Source organism: Typopeltis vanoorti, chromosome 3 (assembly GCF_054136105.1).
Source record: "Typopeltis vanoorti isolate ZY-2024b chromosome 3, IOZ_Tvanoo_1.0, whole genome shotgun sequence".
Classification (NCBI taxonomy): domain Eukaryota; kingdom Metazoa; phylum Arthropoda; class Arachnida; order Uropygi; family Thelyphonidae; genus Typopeltis; species Typopeltis vanoorti.
In genome coordinates this window covers 89,990,719-90,003,779 of record NC_143551.1, presented here as the reverse complement: position 1 = coordinate 90,003,779, position 13,061 = coordinate 89,990,719, and the positions used below count along the sequence as shown (strand labels likewise).

The following is a 13,061-nucleotide window of genomic DNA, read 5'->3' as shown; positions in this document are numbered from 1 at the left end:
TAAATGAGTTCGCTCTCTTAGGTTTTGCCCTAAGGGAGCACTTTGAGTTACCGGGGAAAGTGTTCTCCGGCACGGCCCGCTGAGGGGTACTTGCCGGTGAATTATTTTCTTCGGAATGTGAGCGGTTCTGCTCGGTACTCGAGTTTCACTGAGTAGAACCAACGCTGAGATTTGGACGGTCTTTCGCCCACGAATGAGTGGCCTAGAGATCGTCCGATATTTTTGAGATATCACCTTTACTTACACATACGGTGATTGATTTTATATGAGATGCCCATATAGGGTAACGGATGGCAATGCTGAACCAATGAAGTTTAACTGAGGTTCGGCTGTTGCTGTTATCCTGGGTAAATGAGTTCGCTCTCTTAGGTTTTGCCCTAAGGGAGCACTTTGAGTTACCGGGGAAAGTGTTCTCCGGCACGGCCCGCTGAGGGGTACTTGCCGGTGAATTATTTTCTTCGGAATGAGCGGTTCTGCTCGGTACTCGAGTTTCACTGAGTAGAACCAACGCTGAGATTTGGACGGTCTTTCGCCCACGAATGAGTGGCCTAGAGATCGTCCGATATTTTTGAGATATCACCTTTACTTACACATACGGTGATTGATTTTATATGAGATGCCCATATAGGGTAACGGATGGCAATGCTGAACCAATGAAGTTTAACTGAGGTTCGGCTGTTGCTGTTATCCTGGGTAAATGAGTTCGCTCTCTTAGGTTTTGCCCTAAGGGAGCACTTTGAGTTACCGGGGAAAGTGTTCTCCGGCACGGCCCGCTGAGGGGTACTTGCCGGTGAATTATTTTCCTCGGAATGAGCGGTTCTGCTCGGTACTCGAGTTTCACTGAGTAGAACCAACGCTGAGATTTGGACGGTCTTTCGCCCACGAATGAGTGGCCTAGAGATCGTCCGATATTTTTGAGATATCACCTTTACTTACACATACGGTGATTGATTTTATATGAGATGCCCATATAGGGTAACGGATGGCAATGCTGAACCAATGAAGTTTAACTGAGGTTCGGCTGTTGCTGTTATCCTGGGTAAATGAGTTCGCTCTCTTAGGTTTTGACCTAAGGGAGCACTTTGAGTTACCGGGGAAAGTGTTCTCCGGCACGGCCCGCTGAGGGGTACTTGCCGGTGAATTATTTTCTTCGGAATGAGCGGTTCTGCTCGGTACTCGAGTTTCACTGAGTAGAACCAACGCTGAGATTTGGACGGTCTTTCGCCCACGAATGAGTGGCCTAGAGATCGTCCGATATTTTTGAGATATCACCTTTACTTACACATACGGTGATTGATTTTATATGAGATGCCCATATAGGGTAACGGATGGCAATGCTGAACCAATGAAGTTTAACTGAGGTTCGGCTGTTGCTGTTATCCTGGGTAAATGAGTTCGCTCTCTTAGGTTTTGCCCTAAGGGAGCACTTTGAGTCTCCGGGGAAAGTGTTCTCCGGCACGGCCCGCTGAGGGGTACTTGCCGGTGAATTATTTTCCTCGGAATGTGAGCGGTTCTGCTCGGTACTCGAGTTTCACTGAGTAGAACCAACGCTGAGATTTGGACGGTCTTTCGCCCACGAATGAGTGGCCTAGAGATCGTCCGATATTTTTGAGATATCACCTTTACTTACACATACGGTGATTGATTTTATATGAGATGCCCATATAGGGTAACGGATGGCAATGCTGAACCAATGAAGTTTAACTGAGGTTCGGCTGTTGCTGTTATCCTGGGTAAATGAGTTCGCTCTCTTAGGTTTTGCCCTAAGGGAGCACTTTGAGTCTCCGGGGAAAGTGTTCTCCGGCACGGCCCGCTGAGGGGTACTTGCCGGTGAATTATTTTCCTCGGAATGTGAGCGGTTCTGCTCGGTACTCGAGTTTCACTGAGTAGAACCAACGCTGAGATTTGGACGGTCTTTCGCCCACGAATGAGTGGCCTAGAGATCGTCCGATATTTTTGAGATATCACCTTTACTTACACATACGGTGATTGATTTTATATGAGATGCCCATATAGGGTAACGGATGGCAATGCTGAACCAATGAAGTTTAACTGAGGTTCGGCTGTTGCTGTTATCCTGGGTAAATGAGTTCGCTCTCTTAGGTTTTGCCCTAAGGGAGCACTTTGAGTCTCCGGGGAAAGTGTTCTCCGGCACGGCCCGCTGAGGGGTACTTGCCGGTGAATTATTTTCCTCGGAATGAGCGGTTCTGCTCGGTACTCGAGTTTCACTGAGTAGAACCAACGCTGAGATTTGGACGGTCTTTCGCCCACGAATGAGTGGCCTAGAGATCGTCCGATATTTTTGAGATATCACCTTTACTTACACATACGGTGATTGATTTTATATGAGATGCCCATATAGGGTAACGGATGGCAATGCTGAACCAATGAAGTTTAACTGAGGTTCGGCTGTTGCTGTTATCCTGGGTAAATGAGTTCGCTCTCTTAGGTTTTGCCCTAAGGGAGCACTTTGAGTCTCCGGGGAAAGTGTTCTCCGGCACGGCCCGCTGAGGGGTACTTGCCGGTGAATTATTTTCCTCGGAATGTGAGCGGTTCTGCTCGGTACTCGAGTTTCACTGAGTAGAACCAACGCTGAGATTTGGACGGTCTTTCGCCCACGAATGAGTGGCCTAGAGATCGTCCGATATTTTTGAGATATCACCTTTACTTACACATACGGTGATTGATTTTATATGAGATGCCCATATAGGGTAACGGATGGCAATGCTGAACCAATGAAGTTTAACTGAGGTTCGGCTGTTGCTGTTATCCTGGGTAAATGAGTTCGCTCTCTTAGGTTTTGACCTAAGGGAGCACTTTGAGTTACCGGGGAAAGTGTTCTCCGTCGCGGCCCGCTGAGGGGTACGTGCCGGTGAATTATTTTCTTCGGAATGAGCGGTTCTGCTCGGTACTCGAGTTTCACTGAGTAGAACCAACGCTGAGATTTGGACGGTCTTTCGCCCACGAATGAGTGGCCTAGAGATCGTCCGATATTTTTGAGATATCACCTTTACTTACACATACGGTGATTGATTTTATATGAGATGCCCATATAGGGTAACGGATGGCAATGCTGAACCAATGAAGTTTAACTGAGGTTCGGCTGTTGCTGTTATCCTGGGTAAATGAGTTCGCTCTCTTAGGTTTTGCCCTAAGGGAGCACTTTGAGTCTCCGGGGAAAGTGTTCTCCGGCACGGCCCGCTGAGGGGTACTTGCCGGTGAATTATTTTCCTCGGAATGTGAGCGGTTCTGCTCGGTACTCGAGTTTCACTGAGTAGAACCAACGCTGAGATTTGGACGGTCTTTCGCCCACGAATGAGTGGCCTAGAGATCGTCCGATATTTTTGAGATATCACCTTTACTTACACATACGGTGATTGATTTTATATGAGATGCCCATATAGGGTAACGGATGGCAATGCTGAACCAATGAAGTTTAACTGAGGTTCGGCTGTTGCTGTTATCCTGGGTAAATGAGTTCGCTCTCTTAGGTTTTGCCCTAAGGGAGCACTTTGAGTCTCCGGGGAAAGTGTTCTCCGGCACGGCCCGCTGAGGGGTACTTGCCGGTGAATTATTTTCCTCGGAATGAGCGGTTCTGCTCGGTACTCGAGTTTCACTGAGTAGAACCAACGCTGAGATTTGGACGGTCTTTCGCCCACGAATGAGTGGCCTAGAGATCGTCCGATATTTTTGAGATATCACCTTTACTTACACATACGGTGATTGATTTTATATGAGATGCCCATATAGGGTAACGGATGGCAATGCTGAACCAATGAAGTTTAACTGAGGTTCGGCTGTTGCTGTTATCCTGGGTAAATGAGTTCGCTCTCTTAGGTTTTGCCCTAAGGGAGCACTTTGAGTTACCGGGGAAAGTGTTCTCCGGCACGGCCCGCTGAGGGGTACTTGCCGGTGAATTATTTTCTTCGGAATGAGCGGTTCTGCTCGGTACTCGAGTTTCACTGAGTAGAACCAACGCTGAGATTTGGACGGTCTTTCGCCCACGAATGAGTGGCCTAGAGATCGTCCGATATTTTTGAGATATCACCTTTACTTACACATACGGTGATTGATTTTATATGAGATGCCCATATAGGGTAACGGATGGCAATGCTGAACCAATGAAGTTTAACTGAGGTTCGGCTGTTGCTGTTATCCTGGGTAAATGAGTTCGCTCTCTTAGGTTTTGCCCTAAGGGAGCATTGAGTTACCGGGGAAAGTGTTCTCCGGCACGGCCCGCTGAGGGGTACTTGCCGGTGAATTATTTTCTTCGGAATGAGCGGTTCTGCTCGGTACTCGAGTTTCACTGAGTAGAACCAACGCTGAGATTTGGACGGTCTTTCGCCCACGAATGAGTGGCCTAGAGATCGTCCGATATTTTTGAGATATCACCTTTACTTACACATACGGTGATTGATTTTATATGAGATGCCCATATAGGGTAACGGATGGCAATGCTGAACCAATGAAGTTTAACTGAGGTTCGGCTGTTGCTGTTATCCTGGGTAAATGAGTTCGCTCTCTTAGGTTTTGCCCTAAGGGAGCACTTTGAGTCTCTGGGGAAAGTGTTCTCCGGCACGGCCCGCTGAGGGGTACTTGCCGGTGAATTATTTTCCTCGGAATGTGAGCGGTTCTGCTCGGTACTCGAGTTTCACTGAGTAGAACCAACGCTGAGATTTGGACGGTCTTTCGCCCACGAATGAGTGGCCTAGAGATCGTCCGATATTTTTGAGATATCACCTTTACTTACACATACGGTGATTGATTTTATATGAGATGCCCATATAGGGTAACGGATGGCAATGCTGAACCAATGAAGTTTAACTGAGGTTCGGCTGTTGCTGTTATCCTGGGTAAATGAGTTCGCTCTCTTAGGTTTTGCCCTAAGGGAGCACTTTGAGTCTCCGGGGAAAGTGTTCTCCGGCACGGCCCGCTGAGGGGTACTTGCCGGTGAATTATTTTCCTCGGAATGAGCGGTTCTGCTCGGTACTCGAGTTTCACTGAGTAGAACCAACGCTTAGATTTGGACGGTCTTTCGCCCACGAATGAGTGGCCTAGAGATCGTCCGATATTTTTGAGATTATCACCTTTACTTACACATACGGTGATTGATTTTATATGAGATGCCCATATAGGGTAACGGATGGCAATGCTGAACCAATGAAGTTTAACTGAGGTTCGGCTGTTGCTGTTATCCTGGGCGACGAGTTTTTGAGTTCGCTCTCTTAAGGTTTTTGCCTTAAGGGAGCACTTTGAGTTTCCGGGGAAAGTGTTCTCCGGCACGGCCCGCTGAGGGGCTTTGTCGGTGAATTATTTTCCTCGGAATTTGAGCGGTTCTGCTCAGTGGTCGGGGAGCCCGTCACTGAGTGGAACCAACGCTGAGATTAGGACGGTCTTTCGCCCACTATGGAGTGGCCTAGAGATCGTCCGTATTTTTGAGATTTTACCTTTACTTACATAGTCGGTGATTGATTCATTCATTACCCTTGGAGGGTAATGGATGGCAATGCTGTAGCCAATGAAGTTCTAACTGAGGCTTGGCTATTGCTGTTACCCTCCTGCCATGATCAGAGCTTTAATTGCTCAATAACACCTTATCCTACACTGTCCTCTGCAGGTAACGGGGAATATGAAAAGCATTCTTGCCTCGCCCCTTTAAGCCAGTCCTTATAAGGACTCTCCCCTTGGAGCGAACTAAAGCGAATCAATCGACCGCGAGATGCGGTGATTGATTCATTCAATCCATTGCCCTTGGAGGGTAATGGATGGCAATGCTGTAGCCAATGAAGCTCTAACAGGCTGTTGCTGTTACCCTCCTGCCATGATCAGAGCTTTAATAGCTCAATAACACCTTATCCTTACATTGTCCTCTACAGATAACGGGGAAGATGAAAAGCATTCTTGCTTTTCCATTTTAAGGCTACCTTGGTATCACCACCTCTGGGTCTGCCTCCCACTGACGAGACTGCAACAAAAATTGAAATCGGCCTGGGTAGTGATCCTTCCCATAATGCATAGCATTATACATGTTTGTAAGGAGATGTGCTTTTGCATCATGGGATACTAAGACAAGTGATGTGAGGTTATTAGCTTCTATGTACGAGTTGCCCTATCCTGATTATATTTCAGGTGCAAGCTTTGTTTACTAACACTCGGATAAACGATTAAACCAAGAATATAATTTTTTGGTACTTTCAATTTATATAACTAATGTAATTATCCCACAAAGTTACATTATTAAGGGTGTTCAGACTGAAGACAAATTTATATTCCATCGACATCGTGCATATCCTAAATCCCAAATTTTATTTAAAAAGTGCACGTTTGGTGTCGCTAGTGTTCACTCTTTCTCTTATACTGTTGCTTGTGTGTGTGTGTGTGTGTATTTAAGCTTCTTTTTACAACTAATATTGAATACAAACTGAGATTAAAACGGTCATTACATATGCACATATTAAATATATATACTACTGTTCTAAAATTACTAATGCATAATAATTAAACAATAAAACCCATACGTAAATATCTGTATTAGTTTCAAAGAAAAGAGATCATTTTTGTATTGGGTAATCTTGGTAAGCATTAATAACATAATTAAATGAAAGAGGATTAAAGGGTATCCGAAAATAATCTGTAAAGTGTAGTGACAGATGACAAAGAGAGAGATAATAACAGATATTTTGCAAAATGAGCTTAAATATATTTACTATTAGTAATTTTTTTCGTTTACTGCTCATTTCAATGAAGTGTCTTTCGAGGGTCTTTTCAATGAAGTGGAGAACGTGTAGTGATTTGGCTAGTTTAATATTTAAAAAAAAAAATTAAGCCCTTTTTTTATCGAGACAAAACAATCTTCTCTTCATTTCAAGTTAATATGGTATGTTTATTTTCGTTTCTTGCTCTCTCTCTCATTCCTAATACATTTTAGTTATTTCCCGAATATTCTTTTTCTTTCACAATTTAATGAAGTTGATAGTTGACATTATCTCGCTATAATTAACATAAAACAGCAAAAAAATGACTGTCAGAATATAAATATTTTGTTCACATTTCAAGAATCTTTTTTTTTTCATCTTCCTGATTTTTTTCACTAATTATAGCACTTTTAGACTTTCTAAACAATACCAACTAATGTGTTGTATTCTAAAATACAGTAATGATTAATTACAAGTGAGATTAATTAAATGTCTTTATTTACATAAGCTGTCTATTTAGAAAAGAAATTTACAAATTTTAGTCTCTTACGAACTTTTTTTTTCACCGCTAGTTGGTACAGTTAATTAAACTGTCAAGAAATATGATTTAATTCCTAAAGAACAAAACGATGGCGGCCCTAACTATAATAGCAATGTTTTAATAGATTATTCAAATTGAGCTGATTATTTTTGTTTCTAAATATTCCCAAGAATTCATGCTGATAATTGCCTACATGTTTGTTTCAGTAAATCATTTTCACCCGTTGCATGCCTTTTTTTCAGCATGAGTAGACAATATTCACTGCATATAATTCAGAGACCTCTAGCGACATAAATATGAAACTTCACATCAAAGTGAGAGAATATGTAACGAACCAGTTAGTTCACGCCATTTGTATTCTATTTGTAAAAAAATAAAATACAATAAAAAATAAAAATAAAAATTTTAATAGATAAATTAATTAATAATAGGAAGTATTACTTTTTTCAGTATGTTTTCGTACAATGTGAGATCGAAATATTCTCGGATTCCCTTCCACCAGTGTAGGGGGATACCGGTTCTTCATGAAACAGCCTGGTTGGCCAAGAATTTGACGCAACCGCCTCTAACCACTTAGCAGACTTTGGGTTTGAATGGTTGAGAATGTCTTTAGGTAGGAGATGAATGTCATAGCCAAGTGTGAGACCGCCATCATTATCTTAAAAATACTGCGTTGGGTTTTTAAAGCAGGATACCTGCATTACCTAATCCTTAATCCTAACTACAATAATAATGTACTACACACATCACATGAAACCTTTCATGGGTGAGATTCACATAAAAAAATAATGTAAATGAGCCTGGTAGAGCTACTTTGAAAGTGATTCAACAGGAGGTAGGATCATCCTGTTCAACACCACAATGTAAGAACTCTTAGAGCATCCATTATAAGTTAGTTTTCACTGGTTTGAGGAGAGAAATGTGAGAATTAACTAAAGAGAAAAGCAAGAGATTGATACCCTTTGGGTGGTCGACAGTAATGAATCTTCATGGTTCTCCATAGGGTCCAGCGCTTTATCTTTGGACTTTGTACCTATGAACACTGAAAAATAATATCAATTATTGACAAACATACTTTTATAAGGGGGATCTGTTGAAGGTCAATGGAAATTTACAGATGTTTTAAATGATTTTTTTAATTACATGCATATCTTATAATTTTTCCGCACATCTGGGGTTGTTTTAAAACAACCCCAGAAATAAGAAACACTATATAAAAATTGCGAGGAAAGTATTTACGTCAAAGTTGAATTTGATTCAATATCTCCTGCAACAGTTTATCACCTAATTCACACAAAAAGAGTATAGGAAAAAAAAAAAGAAAAGCTTCAAACCTTCTTCGGTTGTCTACCTAAATTGTACGGTCTTCCCAAAATTTATAAACCAGATATTCCATTAAGATCAGTCGTGGACTGTATGGGATGTTTCACTTATAAAATATCTAAATTCTTATCTAATTTAACTACTTCTTCAACTAGAACTGCTACTTATATAAAAGGATTAATTCAGCTGTTGTGTCTTTGTTTGCTAATGTTCCTTTTAATAGACACTATTGAATTATTAACGCAAGAATTTCCTTCAGATATTTTAAACTATTTGATTTCGTAATACATTCTGGTTATTTCTCCTTTAAAAAAATGGAAGGAACGGCCACGAACAGCCTAGTTCTTCTGATATCGCATGTTTGACAACATTCCACCTAGGCCTACTCATTATTTCAGATTTGTGGATGATATTTTGGCAATTTGGAATGGCTCCTCCTCTGAGCTACAGCAGTTTCTTTCTGAATTACATGACCTTCATCCCAGGATCCAATTCATCCTAGAAGAAGAAGAAGAAGAAGTAAATAAGCAATTACTTTTTAGATCTTAATTCTTCGCCGACCAGTTGGTAGCCTACATTTTTCAGTTTTTCCGAAGAAAACTCATACACTACTATATCCCATCACCATCTTCGTTGAAAGGCTGCAACTATTAAGACTTTACTACATCGTGCCCATTCTTTATGTTCTTCAGACAAAGTGTTACAGAAGGAATTACAGCATATTAATTCCACCTTTTTATCTAATGGTTTTTAGGATTATTTCATCAAAAGGCCTTTTAACAGTTATAGTATTTTTACCTCTTCAAATAGAAGAAATAATTGGTATTCCTATTGTGAACGAATAACAAAAGTTTTAAAACCACTAAATATTTTTTGTTACCTTTCGCTCCATCAGAAAAATCTCCGCCTTTCTCGCTTCTCCTAAGGACAAATTTTCACCTCTCAATTATCCAGACATTTACCAGATTCCTTGCTTCTATGGGTTATCTTATTTCAGACAAACAGGAAGATTTGCTTTATTCGTCTTGAAAGAACACAGGTTTTATATTTAATACCTTGAGCTTGAACAGTCTAGATTTTTGGATTAAGCTATCGACACTAAGCACAGTTCATTGGAACAAGACAAGAGTCCTTCAGAAAAGTTGCTTCCTCATAGAATAGCTTTATAAAGAAACTTGTGAAATACTACTTCATTGTCCTAACTTTAACAGATCCTATGGTCTACGTCTATCCTCTTTGTGGGAGATAGGAAAAATTAGCTGATTTAAAAAGTACTAACTTTGTTTACTAAAATAAAGAGCCAAAGGCTTCATTTCGGCGATGCAAAATTATATAAATTAAGTGGATAGTAAATCCAACATTATTTCAAAGCCGAATACAGAAACTATAAGAGTTTCGTGCAAAAATTGACCCGAGAGCTTGCGGGAATACACTTCCGCCATACTACGAGTTGCCCTAGCCGAACCTTATAGGAAGTGACGAACGCTCAAAGCGCCCGTATATTCGCATCCTATTGGTTCAGTACTAACTTTATTTTGTCTAAATAAATAAATAAATAAATATATAATTTGTTAAATATGGTTAATATTTAGTCATACATTAGCTACTTTAGCTACTGATGATGCCTATGACACTTAGGCGAAAATTCTACGCTAATAACGTTTCTTACGGGAAATTTCTTCCAGTTTTTTTAATTATTTTGAAAATATTTTCGATTTTATTACCACCACAATCTATATAAAAGTAAAGGAAATATTATATTTCCAGTGCAAGATGACGGTTATCCCGTTGACAATTTCAGAACGAATATGATAAAAGTGATCTGAATTTTATTATTATTTTTATTGTGATCATCATTATTGATCTTCCAATAGGAGACTTAAGTCCAGCTAAAGCAGCAACCTTCTTAACTCTATGAATTACCCAAATTCATATTTATTCCATCTTTAGTTTTCTTATCATCATATTTATTCAACGTGATGTAACCCAAACCAAAGTCTAGGTCGATTTATATTTGTGGAAGGAAAACAGGGGCACTCGTAGGAAATCCAACTTTCCTAATATTCAGTCAAAGACCGATTAACTCAATTGAAAAAAAAAATTGAGTAAAAACAATGTAATGGTTAACAAACACCACTATGGCTAAGCGAACAATATGTCCATCTACAAACCAAAACAAAAAAATAAATTATTATGCAATTCTCGTTACAGTTATGTCTACGTTAATATTTTAGAATTATTCCCAACTATAATTCCGATCTTTCGGAACCTTATCCGAATTGAATTACTCTTTCTTTTCTTTTACTACGATTCAAAATTTATTAAGACGAAACCCCTAGAGTGAGCCTAAGTAAATTAAACTGCTGTGTCGCAATTGCTGCTTAAAATTCTTAATTGTATGAGCGTCGTTGTTAACAACCTACCCTTTTGATGGCATCTGTCGCTTGTTTTTCCCAAAAATTCAATTAAAATGGCTGCTCTTGATGCCCACCCACTTTGTAGTCTCAATACGCAGATCAACGTGTAGCTTCTCGCCATTCGGCAATGCTCTTCCCGTACTATAATCAAAGCTTGTGCTTTGAGCTTAGATTGTCGTGCTATATCCGTCTTCACAACCCCCCCCCTCTCTTCTTCCCGCTGCATTCTTTGTTAATGTCTGCTCACCTGCAAACCTCATTCCGTATTTTTACTGCCCTGACTAGGCTTTCATATCTCAGCCTGCGTACTGATTATCTTTGCCTCCCACTCGCTCATTCTCTCTCTCTCTCTCTGCAACTCGGAATAGACTTCTAGTTGTTAGAGCACACCTTGTCAAATGATATCCCAGCTTACCGTTACAGCATTCGTCACCTTTCTTCGCAGATAATTTCGCATCGCCGACTACGACATTTCGACCTTCGCTATTGCTCAGAGTGTCTTCTCTTTTATCATCTTCCTTTTTTTTTTCGCATTCTTGTTGGAAACTCTACAAATCATTATTTAATAGAATTGGATATCTATTCATTAAAATCATCCAGATGAGGCAACTGTCCATATGGTCCTGTCCTTTTAATCTTCTGATCCTCTAGATGCCTTTCATCCTTTGTGGCATCACACAGCGATTTCTACACACGTTCTTTGTGCTTATTCTCCATCAAATTTTCTCTAAGTTTTCTACGATCACGCTTTAATTATCGCAAACGGCAGACTTTCTTTGTTCATTTATTAATTTATCCAGTTCATCTATTCATTCATATTCATTTATTTGCTTTACGTCCTTGTAATACTTAAAATAACTAAAGGAAGAACCGGCATGTTTTAAAAATGTTAATATGACATTTTAATCAAGCAGAAAATTAATTGAAATTTGCATCTGAATATTACATACAGGTACAAACTGGAATTATTTATTAGTATAAAGTAAAGGAGTTTTTGAATTCTCTTTGTTATGGAATAAAACACGCGTATGGATATTGTGAGTGCGGTGTATGTTTTTAAGAAGAGATATGATAGTTACTAGGGAATTACACCTTTCAAGACTTTTCCTGGAAGTATTGAAGGCATTGATTATAGGAGATTATAAAGCTATGAGTGACGCAATTTATCAAATGTTACAAGGAATGGAGCTTACTGTCATCAGCAAAACTATAAATAGGATTAGGTATGATTTGATATCAATGAGAGAAGCTCATTGATGTGCAGGAGAGGCTGATAAAAGACCAGAGCCATGGGGTACTCCTACATTGGTACAGAAAACTGAAGATAGGAGAAGAAATCGTCTGTCATGTCGCACAGTGAATGATCAGAGAGAAGTCGCTCAATTACAAAATGTGGAAAGCAGATCCTGTGATGACAGTCTGCTTTGCTTTGCTGGCTGCCGATTAAATATAGAGTATTCACTCTCCAAACAATAATCTGGGGTTCGAATCCAGAAGTGTACATGGAAGTTCGTGAATGTCTTTAGATGGAAGGTGAATTTCATCTCTTGACGCCTGAAGTGATTTAAATAAAGTTACAAGTTTGGTCTTCAAAGTAGGATTTAGCAATTATGTAAAACTTAAAAAATAAATAAATAAAATACATTAGCCCACCCACGGTAATAATGTATTACAGTCCGTACTGTTCGTCTCTGAATATTTGGACAGCGCATTCAGGTGGTAAAGGAGTTGACAATTTGACCTCCATTTGAAAGAACTAGGGTGAAAACAATGAATCGATAGTCTGATAAATAAGAATAGAAATTATAGAGGATATTTCCTTTATTGTCACTATTGGACCGATGAACACGACGTCAGAAACTACACTCCAATTCCCATGAGTCAGTCGATCTTTAGTACAGGCAAGTGGAGCTTTTCCTACCAGAGACAGGTTTTTGATTCCTCGGAACAAAAAATCAACCATAGAGGTCAAACAGAAACTATTATGGTTTACAGCCACCAGATGGCGGCACTTGTGCGATGTAATAATCTCTCCAATAAACTCTTTGATTCATTGATAGTTTTAGTTCAATTGATTGATGGCTG

General features: G+C 40.1%; 1 protein-coding gene across 4 annotated transcripts in view; it reads right to left on the bottom strand.

Annotated features, from left to right (window-relative positions):
• LOC150108372 (uncharacterized) overlaps positions 1–13,061 on the bottom strand; it is a 44,561-nt gene that overhangs the window by 21,433 nt on the left and 10,067 nt on the right. For all 4 annotated transcript variants that reach the window (XM_090415772.1, XM_090415773.1, XM_090415774.1 and 1 more), the window contains exon 2: positions 8,196–8,278. In XM_090415772.1, the coding sequence (XP_090271898.1) occupies positions 8,196–8,278 (83 nt within the window). The remainder of the gene's footprint in view (positions 1–8,195; positions 8,279–13,061) is intronic.